Genomic DNA, 26,010 nt, shown 5'->3' with positions numbered 1-26,010 from the left:
ATAAATTTAGTGATCGATAAAAATTGATGTATTTTTAAAAACTAAAATTAATTGAATATTTAAAATATAAAATATAAATATGATGAGAAGTCAGATCACGTTTGAGACCCCTCGACCTAGTCATTGAAGTATGAGTGAAGGTTAATAATGTTCTATGGACCCTGTTACACTGTAACGTCACTTAATATAGAATCTCCTGCACTCTGTAATTGAAATATTATTTTTAAAAAATTACATTAGAATAAAATTACAAGGAATTAAAATTAAAGGAACAAGGAATGTAAAAAAAGACATAATTTATATACTAGGCATTTTATTTGATTTCTCATCACGTTGCTTTGTTCATCTTCAATCAACTTTCTTTCTCCTTAAACACTCTGTACAATTCGTATTTCTTTATTAACAATCTATAGATTCATTTTTTTTATTGTCATTACATTAATTTTATAAAATTTATTTTTTTTTATTTAAAACTAACAAGATTATCAGTACAAGTTTAAATTATTTTTTTAATAAAAAAAATTTCAAAAATATCAATATAATTTTTTTTATTAAAAAAATTTTTTATTATCAAATTTTAAGTTTTTAAAAAATTGGCACAAAATTTAAGGCATTCGTATTTTTTAAATTTTTAAACATTTTCACAAAATTTAAAATTATCGTTACAATTTTTTTTTTTAAATTTCATACAATTTAATTTTTTTAAAAATCGTAGTCTTAGAAAATTATTTATAAAAAAAAATGACAATTATCGTTGACTCTATCACATAAGATTTGCTCAAGTACAGATTTACACAATCTGAACACATCTTATCACTACAATATTTATCAGAAAGTTATAATGACATTATCATATATTTTTTTTATAATTAATATAATTATTTATTTATTATTATTAAAAATTTAATAACAAATTTTAAAATTGGTCCCTTTTAATTTCGTAATTTAAATTTAATTATAAAAAAAAAAAAAAAAAGAAAAAAAAATCTATAATAGAAAAATTTTAAAAATCTATAAAATAGTATAGAAGCAATGGAATGAAATTGGCAGTCTTATTTTGAGCTATAAATTTAAAATATATATTTTATTTATATAAATTGCCAATTTTTATACCAGCAAGTTAATAAAAGAAATAATAAAATGTATGCAAGTGAAAAAAAAGAAAGAAAATAATAATAATAATTATTATCATTATTAATTAATCAATTAATTCAAAATAAGATTATATATATATATATATATATATATATATATATATATATATATATAGATATATATATCTATATATAGCTTAATTATTGACGCTATTGTATTTTGTTTTTCTAAGTAAAAAAAAACTCTGGCATTTAATTTTTCTTCATTATTAAATAATGATAATATCTAATTATTAATTTAATTTATATATTTATTACGTATATTATAAATAAGGGTAAAAAATAGGCAGCTACCATAATTAGTTAAACTGCAATTATCCCGATTATTTAATACATTATTAATAATAATAATATTATAATTATTTTTTTTTGTTTATTTTCTATTATAATTAAAACTAGAAAAAATTGAACAATAAAATTTATATTTTATGAGGACGGTAAAATGCAGAGGCAGTTTTAATAATTATCAGGCATGAAAATAGACAATACGTCAAAATAATTATAATTACTAATTATTTTTTAAAGAAAATACTTAATATGCAACATTTGTTGCTTCATTCATCCTGTAATGGATAAAAAAAATTTTTATATTTTTATTATTTTTTTTTAGTCCATTTATATCTACACAATTGTATATATTTTAATATAGCTTTCTATTTTCTATGATCGCAAAAAATTACTACTAATTGTAATATTTGTTTGTGAATAAAAAAAAAAAAATAAAAGACAAAAATAGTTATTACAGTTGGTAGTATGGAAGTAATGCTATTGGGAGGACGGCGTCGTTTTATACATTTCCATTAAAAATTTTCGATCAATCGATTGTATTTTTTAAAAAAATTTGTTTGAATAAGTGTGTGCATAGATATCTGTCAGACAATAAACCATACCTATGAACAAAGGTATCGGCATGTGGTACGGTCTTTTATTTTATTTAATATATTGTCTCGTACCCTTGAACTTTCACTATTTCCTTATTGTAGTATTACTACAATACTATTATTACTATTGTCCACGTGTCTGTTTTTTCATGACTGTTAAAATAAAAAAAAAAAAAAATAGAATTTGAGTAAACAATTGTTCAAATAAATTTTATCGGCTTTAATAAAAATTTATTGTACTCCAATTTAAATGTTTACTTAAAAAAATACCTTAAATTTTTTTGAAAATTTTAGTTGAATTATTTCTTGAACTGTTTATTAGTGAAAAAAATAATAAGAACTAAAAGATACATTACAAAAGTGAAACCATATCGAATCAGGATAATTTGAAGGGTAAAGCAATCTTCTAAAGTAGAATAATAAGAAAATATCGGGGAGCAAGATCAAAGGCACGAGATGAATAAAAAAAAAATAATAAGATAGTAATACTAAAAAAAAAAAAAAAAATGGTAATAAAATAAAAAGGAAGTTAAAGGGACGCCGTCCACCTCTTATCACACAATTAGAGTCGCCTCAGTCTCCGACCCACGACCCAAATTGTTATACAATCTTAATATTTAAATGAAACAAACGGTTGGATGTTTAATTCGGGCCGTAGACAAATCGACTCGTAAATAAAATCCAAAATCATTTTGTTTTTTTTGTTAATAATTATAAATAATTTTTTATAATCTCGTTTAAAGTAATCGTTTTGTAAAATGTATCTTAAACTCTCTCTTTTCCTTCAAATCTCGTTGCTAAATCCGTTATCAATTGTTTAAAAACAAGCGGGTCAATATTTTTACCCAGTTGATACAAAACAAACCAGTCACCAATCTGGAATCTGTTTGATATCAATTGTATTTCGCTTTGTGACGAAATACGTGATCGTGCGCGCAAAATCATCAAACGCAATTTTGGTAATGCGACAACAGCCGCCCGGTACATCAGACTCAGACCGCTGACAATTGACAAGATAATGAACCAGAACCACAAAAATACGTAAATTTTTTCGTTAACAATGTTGAGTGGCAGTACACACAGTCCATCGAATTTCTGTACTGTACCAGAAGCACCATATTTGTGGAATGTACATTTAGTTACTTTAGGGAACACCCGTGACATTGGATCATTTCGTTCTTCCGGCTCCATTTCCGTGAATCTGACAACATCCGCTCCGTAAGTTGAAAACTCACCATCCAAAAAGAAATCCATGAAATATATTTGACCAACAACATTTATAAAATTCAGTACTTCACACAAAAAAAATCTATAGGCATAAAGATTTTGCGTGTGTAAGTTTGTTTGGAAGTAATCTACCAGCAATTTACTGCGCTCCATTTTATTTGAATCGGCAATTATTGGACAATTTAGATCTAATACCAGCATTTTTATTCGCCCGCTTTCCCATGTTTTCCATAGATAACGTGGTATGTAGAACAATATGGCTTGGAAAAATAGAGTAAAGCATACCCACTGATAATATTTATGATATTTAACTTCGTCGGCACCTTCTACGTGGGATGCAACACCCGGTTGAACGATATCTCGTCCGACAATCCCAATGCGATCGGGAATCGTGAAAGTTGAATAAATCCAGCAGTAGGTATCCATAACACTTAGAGGTATTTCGTCGACAATACAGTCTATCGGGTCACCAATGTACTGACGTGATGTTACCAATAATGAAAATGCAATTAGTAGAATAACCGTCCCTTTGTAATGCAATCGAAATACATTATTGTCGATGTTCACTTGGTCGAGCTTCAGTAAGCCCCTTACTGATCCAAAAACATCAAACATGATTAACTATTTGTTTAATTAAAATACTTGAAAAAAAAAAAACTAAATAAATAATTAAAACACTGCACAAAACTAACGGATTCAAATCCGAATTTCGCGGTTTTTTCGTGTGCACTAACTCACGATTTAAATTATTTTGGCACTAAATTTAAAAGTAAACTAATGTAATGATAAGATTACGGCAATGCCGATAAAATTAATTATTAATATATAAATTTATATATATATTGTTTTAGTGGTAAAAATGAACCAAGTCACTGGCGTTTTCTTCTTTTGGGTTTGTTCTCTCCTACGCTCTCGCGGGCTACGACGGGCGTCGGGGACTGAACCGCTGTCCGATGCGACGGGACTCTCTCCCTCTCACCTCTCACAACTTTATCTCTCTTTAGTTATTTATTTTTCTCTCTCACTCTTTCGCTCACAGTCAGCATAAAACGCGGATGAGAATAAAAGCCAGTTGTGAGTTGGGTGCCCCCCATCGTTGTCCTCGTCCCCACTTTATGCTTGAATTCTACCGTGCCCCCATCATCTACATCGGCTTTCATGAAAAAACCCCAGTACGTTCATATTTCCCCCACGAAATTGCCGCGGTAACGACCGACATCGTTTATACTATCGGGTTCCTCCGATCCCCCTCGTGACCTTACGCCAGCACTCGGATTTCCTCGACAAGTTACGACCTTCTTCGTATGAGATCGGCGTTGGGGAAATCGCTAGCACGCATGCGTATTTCCAGGATGTTTTTTGTTACTATGGCAACCGATGCTAACGCAGTCTGGTTTACACTCGAATCTTTTTCTTTATAATGCCCAGATGTTTTACAATAAAAAAAAAGTAAAATAATAATAAAAAAAAAAAACGTATGAAGATCCGGTCCTGAAAGAATATTAAATTTTATGCTTATAAAAATTTCATAAATTTGGATTTTATTTCGTAATAAACAAAAATTTATTTACAGATTTAAAATTTCCCATTTCATACAAAAATCCATTACATGAAATTATTGCGTTTTTTTTAGATAAAACAAAAGTATTTTTTAAAATAATGATCTGCAAGTCGAGTTTATACGCAACTGTATGGTAGAATTATAGTATTCCAGGCAGTTTAAGATGATTCATGCTTTTAAAAGAGGGAGATAGAAATCTCATTGGGTTTTAAGTCGTTGTCCTTTGCTTGTCCAGGTGAAAAATTTTTCGTAAAGTTTCTGTAGAATTTCCATGATTTATTTTTTTCCAGAGCTTAAGTAAGAGGTTCACGTTTTACGAGCTGTGTTACAGCTTGTATTTGGGTTTGAACTCGGTCTTGGGCTCGAGTTTCAGTTAAAATATTACACATTTATTGTTCGTTACTTTATTTTTTTTTATTTAATACACGAGCACACATAAATGTATCGAGACGAATCATAATCTCATATCATGCGGTCCATGTAGGTCATAAATGCGAGTCTGCGAGACGTAATTATTATGCAGTGCACAATAATGAGAGAATTGTGATCGGCATGAGTTTTTAAAATGTCTGGGTATAGAGGGTACAGTAAACTTCTTTTAATATTTCAATGGAGCTTACTCGTACATATATGCATAAACATATATTTAAATATATATGCATGTATGTATGTATATTATGTATGTACGCTTAGTTGCGAAACTTGCATGGTGTATTTTTATTATCTATTATAAAGATCATACGGCACCTCGGGGCATTGTATATTATGGTATATTGTTGGATTGTAGATAGATGGATTACGTTAAAGCTATAATAATAAAATGCTTTACTTTATCTTGAGGAAATCTATTACTTATAATTATACAGCCTACACTTTCGCATGTAATGTCATTGAGGACTTAATATTCTACGAACTAATTACAATTATCTTGTTGATTTTTTTAAAATTATGATTTCCTACTAACTTTCCAACTTTAAAATTACTGAAAGAATTTTTTTGGACATTAAAAACCTATTAATGATTAAAAGATATTTTTACGTCAAGTTATCTGTATATATATACTTAATACTAACTTTTCAAAAAAACCTATAATAGATAATTTAAAAAAATTTCTCATCGCGGCCCTTAATTTTAATTTGATATTTACTATAAAATACGAAAATATTTTCGCTGCCCAAATTTTTAAATTATGTAGGGGTGGGAGGGGCAAATGAGGTAAAGGAAATACCAAGTTATTGAGGACTCAAATGCACTGAATCTTTTTTTTTAATGATATTCAAAGTAAATAGAAAAATTTTCAGTTACCGTTAAAAAAAAAATTTACATTTTTGCGGGCAAAATGGGGACCCCCTAAAAAGGGTAAAAAAAATTTCTGGATTTTTAATGAATTTGAGTAAGTTTAATTTTTTTGTAAGTAATTTACATAAAGAAAAATCATATTTTAGATGATTATTAGATACAAAAAAAAAAAAATTTGTAATAGTTTTTATCGTAAAACCTGTCATTAATATTTTTCAACTGTCAATTGATTTTTGAAAAAGTTTGACAAAAAAAAACCAAAATAACACTCAATTATATTTTCAAAAGTGATTTTGAAATATTTAAAAACCATTTGAAATATAAAATTTTTTTTTACAAAATTTTGGGGGTACCTCGTTTTGCCTCCCTGCCCCTATATAAAAAAGTCACGATATAAATTTAAAGAAAATTTGATGGCCACCAAGAAAAGTTTAAATCAAATTTTTTTTTTTTAATTTAGACAATCAAAATCATAAAAAAATTATTTGAATTTTTTCGTCAAAAATTGTACGCTCAAAAAAAAATATACAGCATGCATAATTTTTTTTTTTCAACCTAATCTCAAACTTTATACAATTCTAAGCAAGCTATTAAACTTTTAATTATCGGTTGCAACGAGAAAATTTTTTTATGGTTTTAAACAGTGACCCCAAAAAAAATGTTTTTACATAACATCATATATATTTTAAAATGTATATATTTCAATTAAATTATTTAGAGAAAAAAAAATTCCCATAAGATTTTTTTATCTCAATAAAACAATCTCAAGTTTTGTAAATTAAACATGATAAAATTCACATATATATAAAATAACAGAGAATATACACATTATTAAAGCTGTTAGTGTAGTTCTATAAGATCCTTTTTAGTGGTTTTATTGCTTCATGTAACCAATTCTTGGTTTTCACGAAACTGGTGTAACGGGTTTTCTAGAAGCTATCTGAGAGGCGTCATGTCGCGTCGTCGACATTCGCACGCAAGACGCGATTATTAAAGACTATACAACTCTATAATATACACACATATTTGTATATCTGTATCTCTATCTAATCCCTCAGTAAAAAAAAATAATGAAATACAATAAACCGTGTGAAATATGTCAGTATCATTTTAAGCGTGATTAAGCATTAACATGACGCAGTTAATTTTAATAGAAACTACCAATGTTAAATCAATACTGATTAATCATTTATAATTGACCCGATCCCTCGTGCATCATCAATATTGTATGTGTATTTTTTTTTTTTTTTTTCATTCATTACTAAGCAAATCGTTAAATATATTCAAGGTATCACAAGTTCGCGGACATCAAAATCGTTACGTATACAGTTTAAAACTATTAATTATCCCAATTGATTAATTGTTTTGTTTATGGCATCTATTGCCTCAAGAGCTTCAAGAATGAAGGTCATTATCTTCACCATGTATTTGTATAAAAATAAACTATTCCACGAAGCAAATGGTCCTGTGGCGCAACGGATAACGCGTCTGACTACGGATCAGAAGATTCCAGGTTCGAATCCTGGCAGGATCGCATTCATTTTTTTTATTTTAAAAATAATATTTAACATAATTTGTTATATTAACTAACTGCAAAAGTTATCAATTCACAATTATAAGATAGTGATTTAATAATTTGAACTAAAAAAAAAAAATTCCCTGAATTTCAGATTTGATCCGGCAACCAAGAAATAAAAATTAGATCTACAGTAACCCAAATTTCGCGTGGATTTAATTTTTTAAATTATTTAGATTTGAGATAAAAAAAAAGCGGCAAATTATGAAAATTCAAAATTTTGATTTTGAAATAAATTTGAGGCCCTTTGTAAAAAAAATTTGAAAAGATTTATGTGAAACTGAATAAAATTATATCGATCTAAATTATTTTTTCCATGGATTACTTCATATCATTAATCATGATTGAACTCTAATTATCAATAATTACATTATAAATAGTAAGCTATTGATTTTGAAAGTATGCATGTAATTTGAATTTAATCGCTATCAGTATCGATAGATAATTAGACACGTGTGATTGTCTATCTCTCTGAATAAAGACAAAGGAGTGTCACTTAAACGTCATCGCTTACTCATATCACGTTATTTTATCTCAGAGCACAAGGTTTCTATGAATAACAACAGTTTAAATGACTCTCATTTCTATATCTCATCTATTTTTTTCTCTTCACGTTTCTCATTACAGTTTATATTTTTATATATAAATACATACATGTATAATATAAGTTTTAGCTGACATTTGCAATGTGTAAAATGATATACAAGAGTTAATATAAGAGTGGGTTGTATACTGTATTTAAAAAGTATACAAAGACAAAAATAAAAGTAATAAATAAGTAAAAGTCTATATGTATATACATATTTGTATGAATAAGTATTAGAATGACAGAGACTAGAAATGAAAGACACTAATTGAGAACTTGATATCTGTAGTGGTTGGGTCAAATAAATTAACCCACGGTGGATTGTACCTCCAGGCACACAAATGCGGAATAAGAGAGACTGAGATAAATTAGTGAGGATAGAGTTATATATATATATATATATATATATATATATATATATGTGATATGAAGTTACACATCATATTAAAGCTTTTAAAGAACTAAATCTATGTAACATATTACATGTTGAAGTGACGAAACATCCTCCCTTGTTCGCAAAAGCTATTTTTATCTTGGACACGTGTATGACCATTATCGTGATTAGAATATATATATCTCTATCGGACTAGCTTCTCATCATGACAGACAACTATGATGACCTTGACCTACGGGGGGATTATCAGCATATACATATTCAGATTAACAAGCTAGAGATGTTAGTTTTGTGAATATATTTGTTCGAAAACTGTAGTGTCTATATTGATCCTTATTATTATTCAAGTATTAATAATAAGTTTTGTACTTGTTATCACTGTTATTGCTCATTAAAATTTATCGGGGTTTATTTTTCAATGTAAACTTTGATAATACTATTTTATTATCAATTAAATAATTTTTTTTAAATGGGAAAAATAATTATTCATTTTTATTTATTTCAAAAGTATGCAGGTAAATGATGTAATTTTTGATAAAAATCTAGATTCAATGTATTTATTTTTTTTTTAATTAAAAACTTTATATTTAAACAAATTTCCATGATTGTCATTATGAGGACATAGGACTGATTATTTGATATAAAAAAAATTAATTTTTCATTAGTTATCACTGAAATTCATTTAAAAATTTTACAATTGCTATTTTTTTTAACATGAAAGTAACTTTTATATAAATATCAAAACTAAATACATTTTTTTTTATTTTTAATGTGAATTATTTTAAAGCTTATGTAAATAAGGTAAAAGCCCGTATACCCGCTCAGTACCATTAGTCGCTCACTTTCACTGTTTATTGCGTTTTTTATAATTTTTATAAAAAAAAATTTCAACTAAAAAAATTTTTATTGATAAATAATTATTTGTGAATCTAAATATATTAAAATATCATGTATCAAATTATTTTATAATAGATTATAAATTTAAATTAAGTGACTGTTTTCAAAATCGCGCATAGCCCGGCATTTTTTACTTTAACGTTCGTTCGTTAGATTAAATTTAGGTTACGTCAAATTTTTTAATAATTGTTATAACTATATCTTATTAAATATATTTTTAAAATTCATGAAATTTAATATTATGAAAGAATAAAGTAATATAATTTATAAATTATTTGTCCAAATCAATAAACTTATGATAGTTTAATTGGTATTGTCTTTGAGTGACTATAGGGCCATGTGTTGATCGAGTAATGGTACATGACAACTTTTAGTGAGCGACTATGGGTACACTCAAGGAGCTTATTTAAAAAATTAATAATAATTAATTATCAAGATTATTCTCAAAACTAAAATTTTATTCTAATACTTGAAACTACAAAAAATAACTATAAAAAAAATATGGTTTTCAATTTTATTTATTAATTTATATTGAGTGATTTAATCTCACTCCAATGAAAAGTGAGCGGGTATAGGGACTTTTACCATATACAAAAAAAAAAATTCAAATTCAAATACTTATAGTTTCATGCTTACTGTTACAAATTATTCAATTCATACTAAAAAAATGCATCTTATTACAGACCTTAATTATAATTATAATTTTTTAAGATTTGTCATTAAAAAATTAAAAAAAAAAATCATTTTTGTTCCTGAAATGTTGACATTGCATAAAAATGTCTTAGGAAAATTTTCAAAAAAAATAGCTGGCCTGAAAAAAAGGTCTGAAAGAACAAATTGATAAATTCAAAATTTTAAGTTTCATATATTTAAAAAAAAATAATTAAAATATTTTTTAAAAGTTAAAAATCCTTGTCTACAAAACTATATATCATATGTTATTTTTTTTTGTACTTTTACGGTAAATATAAAATTTTAATCGACCTTATAAAGTCATAATTATTAGACGTAACGAGGATATATTTTTTTTAGTCGTAGGTATATTAATAAATGACTTTGAACAGTGAGCGTAAAAAAAAATTTGCAAAATAAAATTTTCAAAACTAAAATTTGCATAATAATCGTTTAAGAAAAAAAAAAATAAACCCAGAGCACATGACATTTGAAATAATTTATTCAAAAAAATTTTTATCGTCCATTTACTTCCTTTCCGCACTATTGTTAAAAAAATTCAGCCTTAAATTTAAACAATGGATGATTTATTTAAGCTTTCTCAGGAATTCGAGGGTCAACTTGAATACATTAGTCACCTGCAAGTAATCTAAAATAATGACATCACCAGTACTGCTGGTTAAAGTTGACTAACTTTAAAAAATTCAAGCATTACTCTCAGTCGTTTGGTTACCATCTCAATGTTCTCAGTCTCCATTTAGGTATTGGTATTGGTGAATCATGCTGTGCAAAAAAAAGAAAAAAAGTCTTGTCCCATGGGGCCGATGGGGAACAGGGAAGCTCAGCCAGCCAGGAAAAGAGGTATAAAATCTACAGTAAAATCTACAATTCCAGTGTTATGTCTCAAGTCTTCTTTAGGTCTCATCTCCACTCTCCACTCTCTACTCTCCACTCTCCACACCTTTAGAATTCATATCAGTATTCAGTATTCAGCATCCAGTTAAATATATATGTGTATATGTACATGGAATAACAGCCAGTGTATCGGTATAAGCATAAATACGTGAGTCGCAAGTTAAGAACGCCGAGTATGAGAAAGGACTCAACTCAACTCGGTGGATTATTCAGCTCTTAACTCTTAACTCTCTGATCATATAAGGTGGGGGAGTAGAGTGGACGAGGATGGACGAGTGGTATGGCATATAGGGCCGGTTTTTCTGGTTTTACTACGCTATGTTGTAGTCTTGCTATAGTCTTGGGTCTTTTCTTGGCTTCTTGGGTCTTGAATCTTGTGGGCATTATATGCCACACACTACCAGTAGTATAACGATATATAGCTACAGGTATATATATATATATATACATATATATATATATAAAGTGCTGTGTACGACCCGGACCCCTTTGGTATTCCAGGCTACCATTTACACAGCCCCAGGTTCTCATGACTCTCTTCCTTGTCTTATTTTTTTATTTATACATTTTAAGACTCGTTCATCACTTAATATACTATTTGAATATTTTTAACCACACTTGTAAGTTATTTTTTCAATACATATTTACTTTTTTTTTAATTTGCTTATAATAATATAAAATAATATTCAAAATTTTAAATACATTTTATACAAATTTAAAAATTAATTTAAAAAATTTTACTCTAATTACTTGAAAACAATTTTATTGGATAATTAAATTTTTATTTGAAAAAAAGAAATTAATAGAGCATATACTTTATTACATAAATTTTAAACTTGGGATTAAATAAATTTCCTCTTAAATTTTATCTCTGAAAGAGATAAATTAAAAATAAAAGCTACTTTTTCTTAAGCATCATTCTCCGTAATTACGTTAGCCATAAATCAAACTCAAGTTACTTATGAATGAAATGACCTAGACAGATTACCTGGAAAAAATAATGTGTTACAAAAAGCCCTAATTTTAAAAATACCTTGTAATTGGTTTTTTTTCAGGGCCATTGATTAAACATTAAAAAATATATACTTACACATATGTCGATCCATACTAAGTCACTAGAGTATCATTTTAGAAATTTTTTGTTTGGCTAATTTTTTAATATGATTTAGTGTGTAGTAAAAACACTTTATCTCTAAATTTTTAACCTAATCTCTGTAAGTTTATGAATTATAATTTTTTTAAAAACACAAAACAATATTGACCGAGTGAATTTCAAAAGTTTATAACTTTTAGTTGTCTAAAAATAATTAAACTCTTATACGGGTTGTTTTTTTTTTTTTAATGTGACTTTAAAATGACACTAAAATTAGGCGGCGCCTAACAAATTTTGGATTTTTAAAAGATAAATTATAAATAAAAAAAAGAAAAAACATTTTAAAAAATTGTATTTATAGTTTTTTTTTATTTTCTACATGTGCATGTTTTTATTTTCTTTTCGTTTCAAATTGAATCGTTAAAAAAAAAATCCAAAAATTGTCAACTGTCTGCTAATTTTAAGATTATAGGGTAACAGTTCCAAATATTGACTGAGTGCCATTTTAAGACCGGGTACTTAAATATCCTAAAAAATGGAAAAATTCGTAAATTTAATTGATGAAAAATACATAACTATGAATTTTTAATTTTTCATCAATTAAATTCACCAATTTTTCTATTTTTAAGGTATTTAGATATCTAGCCATTAAATGGAACTTGGTTAATATTTGGTACTGTTTAGTCTAGTCAACATGTGCCTTTTTGGTCAAAGTTTTTTCTTCGCCTCGGAATATTATGATCAAGGTGTCATTCGATTCGTCATCGCATCTAGAAGCTTTTTGAAGAATTTGGAGTGGCGCTTGCAAAAATTACAAAAGTTATAAACAATTTAGTAAAAAAAAAAGGGGGGGGTTGGTTTTTTGTGAATATCTCCAAAAGTATTTAAAATTTTTGAAATTTGAAAAAAAGATTCAGAAAGAGGAAGAAATTTCCTTAAAAAAAGTCCTCCCTCCCCGAACTCTAGGACCAATATTTATCATTTTTTTAGGGGGTTGAAAACGGGAACTCACAGTTGCGTAAGCTCCACCCACTTCGGACTTTTGATAAAAAAATATTATTTAAACTTATTAAATATGAAAATTAAGAAATGAAAAAATTCAGACAACTACAAAATAGATCAATGTTGACTAGACTATGTTACCCTACTTTGAAAAAAAAAAATTTCGTTACAGTTTTATTTTGATTTCAATATTTGGTTTTTTTTTTTTTTTTTTTTTTTTTTTAAGAAAACCCTTTACTTTATTTGTTTTTTATATTCATTATTTTAAGCTAAAAATTTTTTTAAACCAGTAGTGATGCAAGAATTAAAATATTTCGATTTCTTTTTCATTTTTTTATAATCCCACCTCAAAAATTGGAAAAATTTCAATTTAAATATTATCAGACATCAATATTTCACATAAATAATAAAATAACACAAAATTTGTTATATAGCATTGAAAAATTTTTTTAATGATTCATTTATTTACTTTTTTTTTACAGTAGTTTTAATATCTAATATGACAGCTCATGTACCATACATATAAGTCATAAATATAAATTATTACTTATTACTTATTCCGTGTAAAATTGGAGTACATATAAATTAGTCTACTCATCGGTATTTAAATAAAAAAATAATAATAATAATAACAATAGATAATAGATAGCGATGAGGGCGAATCGTTTATTTAAATTTTGATTAGATAAGTATCGAGGTCGTTAGGCGTGTATTTTGAATAATTAGTTGATCGTAATGGATTAATGATTGGCAAATTGCCTGGTGCATCGCGAAATTAAAATTTAAAAGGCTCATTCAGTAGTCAGATGTTACTCTTAATGATACAATTACTTGTTAAAATAGTAACATCAGATGATTACGATGTGTATTGTTGTATATTCGACAGCGTTTTATACATTATATAAAATAGTTATAGTTATTTTATAGTTTAACTTAATATATGTATACAGTAAATAGTATTTTATGGATTTATCCTTGAGCTAGAAAATATATTCAACTCTACTCAGCTCTAATAAATTTTATCTTCCAACTCTCTTTACTTGTCTGAATATTAAAGCTTGATGATCAAGTACCTAGTTATGTATAGTTCGTATGTATGTATATATAAATTATGTCTGTATAAATTAAACATGTAGTAACTATCTTTACACGTGTTTAAGATATTGTTTGTATTTGTGATATAATAAGAGCATTAAAGACACCCCGGTGATGATTTAATAACTTACCAGACTATTGTATATATATTCACATGGCTATCGACAAAATTTATTATCACATTATAAATATTTTTAGATTGTTATATATTTTTTTAAAATAAAAATATACTTCTATTGTTTATTTATACGAGAACTATGAATTCATTATTTAGTATGTCCGCATTGGATCGTTTATAAGATCGCTTGGTCTTTTGTTTTTTAGGTCTGTGTTAAACTTTAGAATTTTTAAAGGCCGGAAATTTAAATTTTCATGAAAATTTTAATCCTGTTTGTACGAATTATTTTAAATAAAAATTTTTTTATAGTAAAATTAGATCTATAGATATTTATGGTTTTTTTGTGCATTTTTAATTGATGTATTAAGGGGGACACTAGTGTGAAATTTTGAAAAATCAATTTGTTTTTCTTTGCATATTTCGATAGTCTCTACCTTCAAAAATAACATAATACAATTTTTAGTGCATACCTCGAATAGTTTTTTTGAGTTACAGATCGAAAGAGCAGCCGCTGATCGGTTCCCAAAAATACATTTTTTAAAATTGCTGCAATTATAATTCAAAGACAAATCATTCGATCGATTTGATTTGAATTGCAGTCTCTTTTATATATGTTTCTACGAACCACGAACCCCCAGTTTTTCGATCGAATCAAAAATATAATTTTGGCCCACCAAAAATCATAAAATTTGCGCGCGAAATTTGAAATTTTTTTTTAAAACTCCGCCATTTTGTTTAATTTAAATTCTTTTCTTATCCCGAGGGTCATGGTACGGGAAATACCTTCTAGTTTAATAAACTTTTGGTTTTTTTGATTTCCTAGACTGTAAAGGTCTTTATAATTGCAACAGGGGGGACTTTTTTTGAGCGGGAGATTGTGAATAACTCGCTGAATTTTGAATTTTTTGGTCCTAAAATTTGATCTTGTATTCATTATATATCCACAAAACTATCCTTAAAGGTTTAAAACATTTCATGCAGTAGTTTTCTTCGAAAAAAGTCCCAAAAATTAATGTTTAATAATTAAGTACTTGAAAAAGTCGGGAAACCAACGAAACGTTGTACAAAAATTGTAAATAAACGTTAATTATAAACACCTACTATACAAGAAACTGTGAACTTATTCCTATTATATATAAAAATGGATGCGAATGGTAAAAGCTTTGAATATTTTTTATTAAAATTATTTATCGTATTTTAGTTTTCATTTTATAAAGGACAATGTATAGGTTAATTAAAAAACGAATATTTAAACAATAAAAATTTTAGATGGAAAGTGTCTTTTAATAAAGTTCGAAATAGTGATTAAAGCATTTAATAATAAATTCAATGTTAGTAGGAGAAACTGAGGATAAAGGAAAGTGATAATGAAATAATTAGAATATACAGTTAATTTATGAGTCAGGGGATCGATTTATACTTTGTTTTTTCTTCTAACAAGCTACGTAGATGGGTTAACATGATTTTCTATACGGTGTCATAAAGTTATGATGAGCAAAGTCAATTATTAGAGGATATATTTACGTACACAGAGTTTAATTTGATTAATTAGTATTTTTTATACAGGATAATTAACGTCAGTTTAATCATCCTGTGTAAGAAAAATTCCTTCTAAAAAGGTTCATCACCTTTTTTTACCCTTTGTTGATCATTTTTTGAAACTTTAAAAATAATTCAGGAGTAAAAAAAATTTTTAATCTGATCTCTTTCTTGAACAGTTCTAATAAAAGTCAAAAAAACTTCATAGTTGGTTTTAACATCTTTTTTCCTTAACATTTTTCAAACTATCAAAATTTTCAAATCGAATTATTTCGTCTTAAAACAATGATAGAATAAAAAAAATGATGAATGAAATGAGAATAACAACTTGAAATTTCAGTGTCTGTACAATCAGTCGAAACAAGATAATTTCACCTGAATGCCGTATAAAATATTAGCGAATGCGTAAATTACGAATGCCTCCAGCTATTTATTTATCTCAACTATTTATTTACCTGTGTAATAACTTTCACTGTTTTCAACAATAACATCCTTTGCGAAATGGATAGGACATAACCTCGATGATTTTGAAGACCGAAAATTTACATTTATAGCCTTTTCCTACAGGATCCGACATTTTTCATCTTTGGGAAAAGTGAAAGTTGCTTTCCCTAACTAAACAACTGAACTCAACCGAATTCAAAGTTTTAATTCTGTTATATTCTGTCGAATTCTGCAAAACAGAATTCAACTGAATTGAAAATTTGAATGTGAATTAAACAGAATAAAACCGATTTAAAAATTTAAAATTCGTTTTAATTCAGTTTAATTCGGATTCAGAACCAGAAATTGGAGAGTTATTTTCGAATTAATCAGAATTAAACCGAATAGAATTATTTAAATTCGTTTTAATTTGGACAGATTCTGGTTTTCCTGCCGAATTAGACAGAATTCATTTTTAAATTAGGTACCGAATTAACAGAATTTATCTGAATTAAATAGAATCAAAAATTTAATTCTGTTCAATTCGATCGAATTCAATTGTTCAATCAGGGTTTCCTTTACAAAAAGGAACACAACACGTACCCATATTCTGTATAATTTTTTAATTTTTCCGATATTGAATATATATGATAATTATGCGACACTTGCAACTACTCCAAAACACAGATGTAACAGACAAATACTGTATATTTATTATGGTCCGACATTTATATTATTTGTGGAAAATATCATACAATTGATTATAAATTTCAAACTTTCTTGTGGTTTTTTTTCCCTAAATAACTCTAGAACAAATTGTTCGTCTTTTCAAATTTGACATTTAAAAATTTGCGTTCGACCAAATTTGCTAATATGCTGCTCTCTAGCGGAGGAGTTGGCAAAACGGGTCCCCATTCGTGTGTTTGACGCCTTCGCATTCGGCTCGAGTTGCCAATTACACGAAGGTTAGAATATTCTATTTTTCTCCCTTAGTGTGTAATATACTTTTTTTCGCACGGTTATATAATAGCAAAATAAAAAAAAGTAAAGGTTCATATATATTGAATGAATTAAAAAAAAAAGAAAATATTTATTTTGACTCTCATACTTTATTCCACATTTTCATTTGGTATATTAATAATAATATTTAATTGTTATTAATAACTTTCATACATACATCCGTTACAAAGTAAGCGAAAAACTAAATACTTAGATTAATATTTGTACAAATAAATTTTCACTGGGTACTGGGTTTATTATATAATATACATATAATATAATAGTATTATTTATAATAATCGATTATAAAAAATTCAAAGCGGAAAATATGTTCCTTTTTTTTTATCAGAATCTATATCACCATCATTGTCATTATTTCATAATATTAACACGAGCATTTTTTACTTCGCAATTTTAATTATATTCCATCACGAATTACTCCTTCTTTACATCTTTTTATTTTTTAAATAAAATAACTTTCAAACTCTTGAACGCATGAAAAACGTACGAGGATTATAAATTACAGACTCAATTCAAATTATAAATACATAGAAAAATATTACCAGATAATAATATACCAAAAATTTATAATATTTCAATACTCATACACTTTCCTTTCACGATAGTAATTCATTATTATTTTTTTTTTTTTTTTTTTTTTTTTTATTAATAGTTATCAGTTATCATATATTATTATTATTTTTTTTTTCACAGTTAATAGATTTTTTTAAAATTAACTATTGGAGCATTAGAGCATATCTAATATGGGTCCTCAATTATAAAATTAATATCACTCAGTCACCAATGATATGCTTCATTAACTATATCGTACTCGATCAGTATTAATTAATTAATTATTAATAATAATACAATTTTTTTTTCTTCGTTTTTTCTTTTTTAAATTTATATTAATTTTTATTTAAAATGTGAAGACTAATTATTATTTAAAAAAAAAATTATTAAAAATTTGAATTTTCATTGAAATTTAAAACATGTACTTTTATTAAAATTAACTGAAATTTTGATTTTCATTTAAATTACAAAAAGTTTGAACTGCCCGTTTAATCATAAAAAGTTGTTAATAAATTTAAAAAATCCAAAATTTTTTAAAAATTGTCGAAAATTTAAATTGTTAGATGCCGAGATATGTCTTGCTATTGTTAGTTTTTGAATTAAAACTCATAATTTATTTCTAAATCTGTATACTAAATTGAACTTAAATTATTATTGAATTAAATAATTCTAGTGTCAATTTATCGGAATATTGACCTGGATACTTACCGACATATTTATGTATATATTTATATATATTAATAGGTGATACACATACTTTTAAAAAGGTTTTTTTTGGTAACATTGAAGAATATTTGTTTGTGTTTATTAATGAATTAATTAATATTGAATATTATATTGTTTAATTCGCTAATAGGTTTTTTTAACTAACTAACAATAATTAATATAATGACAGCTAATTTCGGCGAGATTTGATAGTATATTACAATTTATTTATTTAAATAAATAAAATATTTTAAAGAAATCATTAATTTAAAATTAAGAGTTCAATTAAATATTCGAAATTTATTTTACAATAGTATATTTACAAGAAATAATTATTTACTAGTAAAAAAAAAAAAAATTTAATTAATCATTTGAATAATAATTATTTTATTTATTTATTTACTGAATTAACTTCACTTCGATTATTTTCCCCTAGAGTAATAAGTATAGCATATCATATATATTTGTAAGCTGCGTGATATTTTAGCGATAAAAGATATATAAAAAACATCAAAGTATGTCAAAGTCGATTTACTATTTTTTTAAAATCGCTGGTGATCTAAAATCCATCACTTGCAATTTTTTTCATAACGACCTTCAAATAATCTACCTAATTATTATTATTAAAATTTAGTCTAATATATTCGTTGCACATTCACATTTATTTTCATTTTTCTCACTCTTATTTATTGTGCTATTAATTTAATTATCTATTAAGGGGAGAGGGCTCTGAGGTACAAAAAAAAGAGGATATTTTTATGATTTTTTTTTTTCAGAGTACCTTCTTTATTAAAATTCTCAAAATTTGTGGCATTATTAAGCATCATTTCAAGAATATTCCGATAAATTTTCATAAAAAAATATTGAAAAATAAGCTAGTGGTAATGGGGAGAGACGAGTCACTTAAAAAAAAGTCTCCATGTCATAGACAGGATAACTCATGACTGCCTCACCTGAAATAAAAAAACCAAAAAGATTTCTTTAGTACATAAGTTTATCTTAGATTTGAACGAAGGATTTTTTTTAATAACTACTTATTTTTTAATTAAACAAAAGCAGCAATTTTCGGAAAAAATCAAAGTTTTTTGATTGCATCTTTACCACAAATTAAAAAATGAATATTTTGTTTAATCCTTCGTTCAAATCCAAGACAAACTTATGTACTAAAGAAATCTTTTTGGTATTTTGACTTCAGATGAGGCAGTCATGAGTTATCCTACCTACGGCATGGAGACTTTTTTTTAAGTGACTCGTCTCTCCCCACTACCACTGGCTTATTTTTCAATATTTTTTTTCGAAAATTTAGGAGAATATTCTTGGACTGATGCTTAATAATGTCACAAATTTAAAAAATTTTAATAAAGAAGGTACTCTGAAAAAAAAAATCACAAAAATATGCTTTTTTTGTATCTCAGACCCCTTCCCCCCCTTAACTAACTCATTTAATTATTTAATATAATAATTAATTTTATAAATAAATTTATATTTATTTGGCCGGAATTAAATAATTAAAAGAATTAATTAACAATTAAAAAGCACATCTATTTAAGTGTAAATATCTTGTTATTTTAAGTTATTAATAGTAGATATGTTTAGATGAGTTATCATTATTATTTTCTTGTTTTTCTTTTTTTCTCTTTACTCTAGATTATTGCAGGTGTTTTGTACTAACAAAATTTTCAGAGAAGTCTATAAATAATAATCATTCATAAAATAATATTACGAGTTATAATTAATTGACTATTTTATTAATAAACAATTAAAATTAAATCTGAAATAAAAGTAATAAATAAAATTTTGAAAAAAAGTTATAAATTAATTCATATAATTCATTTGATATAATAAATAAAATCAATATAATAATAATAAAATCCATTTTACAAACTTATATCTTTAAAAAAATTATGGCATCACAATTGCATTAGAAATTTAAATTATAACCTCGTGTAAATTTCAACTGTTTCATATTCATTTTTTAAACTATTGTTTATTTTTAATTCTTTTTTTTCTTGCTGGCATATTGTAGTTATTACTTTTGTTATCATTGATGAGTAATGATAATTAATAATTACTTATTACTCATTACTCATTACTTAGCTAATACTATTCTTATTCTTTATAATGAACGACTGATACATTTGAATTATTTACATTAATAAAACATATTAATTATTAATTATCATATAATTCGATAATATATAAGCTAATACTACAGATTTATATTTATAAAAAATGACATATATTATTTATAATAAACAGTTTTAAATAAAAAATACAATAAATTATTTTAAACTAATTAGCGGACGTTAATTTATTTTTTTTTTTTAACCGGAAGTTTAGATATTGCTGCGTACGGAATATTTAAGCCATGTTATTTATTATTTTTCTTTTTTTTTTATATTATTGAATTATTATTTTTAGTAACCGGCGGTAAATAATTTATTTAATTATTTTTAAAAAAAATTTTTTTATAAAAAAAATAAAATTACTTATTTAGACACTAAAATTTTATTTTTATTTTTAAAAAAATCAAATAAATTGTCTAAGATATTATTGCTTATTTTTTTCTTTAATAAAATTTAACAATCAGCTGGTTAATAATTTAATTAATCAATAATATAGAAAAAAAATTAATAATAAATGAATTATTTAGTTCGAATCTAATTTAAAAATTTTTTTCTGCTTGATAATTACAATAAGAAGTCTCAAAAATTCTCACAAGTTATTCTAATAACTGGTGTTACTGACAGCCACTAAATATTTATAAATCTAAATAATTATTGGTGTTTAATTGCTGTTTGTTATTAATTACAACAATTTGTTGTTGTTATTACCCGGTATTTTATTTAAATTTATTTTTACAAGGCATTATTTCACTAAATGGAAGCCTAAGCAAGTAATTTTTTTTTAAAGATAGCATTTATTTACGTCCATACTATTAATTATTAATTTATATTTATTAATTTATTATTATTATTGATCAATAAATAGTCCGTTAATAATGAAATCTTCCAGCCAATACTGCAGGTTTAAATATTTAATGACTATGATCTGTAATTGCGCATAATTGTTAATTAATATTTAATAATATGCATGTATAATTATGGGGTTTTATAAACTATTTGCATTTAATTAGGCCTCGCATAATTCTCACATTCATTTAAATATACATACATTTATATACATTTATATATTATAATAATATTGATTTCATAAATTTTCACTCTTACTTTTTAATGACACAGTTTTTAAAGACTGACAGATAATTTTTTAAACAAATAATTAAAAATAAATAAACTTAAAAATTAATTAAATAAAATTACCCATGTAAAAAAATTTCATTTTTTTTATTAATTTAAATTTGAATTGTACTATAAAATTAATATTTTTAAACATATGTAACTTTTATCATTAATTTATTCTGACTTTTAATCACTATAAAGATTAAATTTTTTTTTATTTTATGTAAATTTTTAATTTTTATTTTAAAAAACAGATGATAAAAAAAATGTTTTTTATTTTTCGTTTTTTTAACCTTTTTTCAACAATTTTTTTTACCCGGGATATTCAAATTGATTTTATTTTTAATTTTTCATTACAATTCTAATAAAAAAAATTTTACTTTTATCCCTTGTTGTTAAAAATTTGAATTTTTATAGTACAATATATATATATATATAAATTAATGAAAAATTTTTTTTAGATGGGTTAATTAAAATTTATAAATAAAGTTTATTAAAATCTCTTTCACTCATTGGAATGCATTGTGAAAGAATAAAAATATGACACGGGACCCATGCGCTCAGACATGCAATTAATTAATTAATAAATATTATTAATAAATTTAATTGTCTAGCTTAATTACGATTTAAATAAAATCTAAAAGCTCGGATAATTTTCAACAAAATTTTTATCCATCATTTAATTAATTAATTATTTTTTTCAACTTCATCCTTATTATTTTTTGTTCTACAATCATATACAATAGTATATGTAACAGTTGGTCACCTGCCGTACTTCAAACGTTTTACATTTTATCAAATATTTTTAATTATTTATTTATATTTAATTATTAAATTATTACGTTTATGTAAAACGTTGTGCGGCACATTTTCAATCAACATAATTGGTGTTCATCCTTGTGTGTAATCAACACTCAGTTGACCATAATAATTATAATAATAATAATTTTTTTTTTTTTTTAACTAACTACTAAAGTATAAATAATTAATAATTATAAACAAATAAAATTACATGTCAATTATTACTAATTAATAATATACAAATGGACGTTCGCTATTCACATGTTCACAAACACAATATATATATTTAATTATAATTATAAATTATAAATATTAAATAAATTGACGAAAAAAATGTCAAAAATACTTGTATGTACATTTTAACTCGAATAGAAAATATTTATCAATAAATAATTAATTTTTTTTTGTTTTTTTTTTTTTTATAATTTAGATGCATTGATTTACTTAAATTTAATTAACGTTTACTTAAAGTGTGCGATTGATTCATTTCAGCCAGGCTAGTTTTTATAATTAGTCCGAAGTTTAAGTATTTTCTCTTTCCTGGTTGCTTTCATTCATAGTTACAAGTTGATATAATAATAATATTAAGCAATTTGGCATTCAGTTTTTGCGTACGGATAATTAATAATATTTTAGTAGAAGAGTTGATATGAATCGACCTCATGGAGGGTAGAGTTATAATTTTTTTTTTCCTTTGATTTTTTTTCGATTAAATTACGTGCGGATGATTGATTTACATTTAATGGGTTTGTTGGTTCTTGATTTAATGATTAATTTTTTAATTGATGATCATTTAGTTTTGTGATTGTGGTTTTTTTCCTCCACGTGGTTTTATGCTCTCAGAAATTTGCCACATGGCTTCTTCGCAAAGAAAATCACTGAAGCTATTGAAGAATGTTATGATTCGCTCATTTTTCTTGAATGAGTATGTCCTAAAATAATAATTTTTTCTTATTAATTGTTATTGTTAATTTATAGAATAAATTAATTTCAATAATTGAAGTAGCAATTTTTATAATTTATTTGCTGTCAAATTATTTGAAACTTACTATCTATAATTTTTATATTTTGGTTGGAAAATATTTTCAAATTCATAAGTAATGAGTAATTAGAATCAAATAACTTTGTATAAATTTTAATTAGATATTTTTACTTAAAAAAAAATGACTAGACAAATTTAATAAAATACATTTTTTAGTTTTTTGCCTTCTGTTATTAATTTTTAACTTGAAAAATAAATTCTAAAAAATATTTTGATAAATTTTGAATAATTATTAAAATTTTTGGAGACTTATTAACTGATTGATTATAAATTTGAGGCAAAAAATTGACTTACAAGTATTCAATAAAATTTTTTTTTATCTCATTGAACTTTTTGAAGTTAAAAAAAATGTAATTTATCTTTTTGTTTCTAATTACTCTTATCATAAAAGAATATTCCTCATAAAAATTACTAGCATGATAATTTAGTTTATAAACAGAATTTTAAAAAATTGTTATAAATTTTTTTTAAACTTCTGAATCTGATACTTAATTTAAAAATATAACGTACCCTTTCTTAAACCTCTTCATGTTTTCGACAATATTAAATTGTTGCCATCGTTTTGAAAAATTAATAGTACCGTCTGGTAATAAATCACTGTTGCCAATATGCACAAAAGTCAAATCTTGAAGTACTAATCCACTGTGAAAAAAAGAAATTAATTAAATAATTACAAAAAGAAAAACTTAAAGGCATTTTCAGACAATCCCCCCCCCCTCCACATACACATACACACACACATTTTTTAAAAATATTCAATGGCTTTTAACTGTCATGACCGTATTAAAATTTTATTAATTAATTAAAAAAAAAAAGTTTAAGCATTAATTAAAAAAAGGACAATTTCACTGAGATATAAATTTGAAAAAAAAAATTACAATTGTTATCAATCAGGAGTTCAGTAAAATCTTCATGTAAATTTTATAATTCAAATTTTCAAATTTTTTAGGCTAAAATTTATTCAAAAAATTTTGTTTAACTCCTAAATGACAACAGCTGTAAGTAATTTTTTTTTTTAATTTTATGTCGGTGAAATTGCTACTACGTTGTTCTTTTTTGAATTAAGATCTTAATTTTTTTTTAATCAATTAATAAAATCTGAATATTTTTAAAAAGTGAGCGGGGGAGAGGCGAGACTCCGAGAATAATCTTAATAAGAAATGATAATAAACATACATGTAAGGTATACAAGGCGGTTGTGTTTCAGCAAGTGCTTGTCGATATGCCCGAAAACTACTTGAACTATCGATCAGAGCACAATATTCTTTAAGACCTTCAGTAATATGTTTTTGCCATTCGAGACGTCTTATTGGAGCACTGTCAAGTGCTGACAACAAAGCGAGATAACTATTGAAATTATTTATTTTTCTCAAGTGTTTCATTATTTTTATAAATTTAACAACATATTTTTCACGATCCTTGGCTTCGTTTTCCATTCGGTGCTCGAGAATCCGTGATCGTGCCCAATAAGACATTTTATTAAAGTGCTCCGTAAATCGGGTCAAGTTTGGACTGCGCTCTTCATTCTGTTCTTGCGCCCAAATTAATACTTCGGGTATTTCTATTTTCATAAATAATTCAGCGTCAAGTAGAGTCATTTGTTCAGCAATTTGTTCGCTTTTGAAGTCAAGTAGTGATGCTTGTTTTGTTGAAACACTGAGTGATGACAAAATTGGTTGAGCTGATTGTAATTGTTTCAATGCATGTTTCTCAAGTATTTTAACTCTCAATGCTTTTGCCATTGTTAAATCACCACTACAAACTAACTGTTGAACGAATTCCATCAATGTTTGAAGTAATACGTCATCTAAATCAGACATACTGCAAAAATAAAAATTTATTAGCGTTAAATATATACCTATACTATTACTAATATTATTGTTTATTAAATATTGACACATCCGATCCTTTTCAAAAATTTTTTATTGTATTGTTAAAATCTTATCATATTCCAAAAATATTCAAGTTTATGGCATGTGGTTTTCTATTTCTTAAACTTGGGAGGTTAATAATGAAAAAAGTCTAATAAGTCATGACGAAAGCTTGCCCGCCATAAGAGCCTGTGTATAAGAACTTTAAAAACGTCATATTGAAATCTTTTTTTCTAAAAAACTAGACGGTGGATCATATTCAAATTTTGAGAATACATAGATAAAGTACTTCTTTATATGTATACTAAGTTTCAAATCTTAAAGTTGGAAAATCCTTTTTACATT

General features: G+C 25.4%; 2 protein-coding genes and 1 non-coding gene across 8 annotated transcripts in view; 1 reads left to right on the top strand and 2 right to left on the bottom strand.

The window, feature by feature from the left end:
* Positions 1-1,317: 1,317 nt before the first annotated feature.
* Positions 1,318-4,348, bottom strand: LOC103570105 (innexin inx2). Its single transcript, XM_008547713.3, has one exon. It carries the CDS (start codon positions 3,875-3,877, stop codon positions 2,801-2,803), a length of 1,077 nt encoding a protein of 358 aa, XP_008545935.1. The 5' UTR covers positions 3,878-4,348; the 3' UTR covers positions 1,318-2,800.
* Positions 4,349-7,583: 3,235 nt separating this feature from the next.
* Trnar-acg (transfer RNA arginine (anticodon ACG)) lies at positions 7,584-7,656 on the top strand. The gene has a single exon. It is a non-coding gene; the product is annotated as a tRNA-Arg (tRNA).
* A 14,580-nt stretch (positions 7,657-22,236) lies between these two features.
* LOC103570110 (guanine nucleotide-releasing factor 2) overlaps positions 22,237-26,010 on the bottom strand; it is a 107,745-nt gene continuing 103,971 nt past the window's right edge. For 5 of the 6 annotated variants that reach the window (XM_053740414.1, XM_053740415.1, XM_053740417.1 and 2 more), the window contains 3 exons: positions 24,971-25,615; positions 24,305-24,436; positions 22,237-23,684 (listed from right to left, as the gene is read on the bottom strand). In XM_053740414.1, the coding sequence (XP_053596389.1) occupies positions 23,546-23,684; positions 24,305-24,436; positions 24,971-25,615 (916 nt within the window). In that variant the 3' untranslated portion in view covers positions 22,237-23,545. The remainder of the gene's footprint in view (positions 23,685-24,304; positions 24,437-24,970; positions 25,616-26,010) is intronic. The other variant, XM_053740416.1, reaches the window with a different exon arrangement.

Source organism: Microplitis demolitor, chromosome 7 (genome assembly GCF_026212275.2).
Source record: "Microplitis demolitor isolate Queensland-Clemson2020A chromosome 7, iyMicDemo2.1a, whole genome shotgun sequence".
NCBI classification, from domain to species: Eukaryota; Metazoa; Arthropoda; class Insecta; order Hymenoptera; family Braconidae; genus Microplitis; species Microplitis demolitor.
This window is presented reverse-complemented; position numbering and strand designations above follow the sequence as displayed.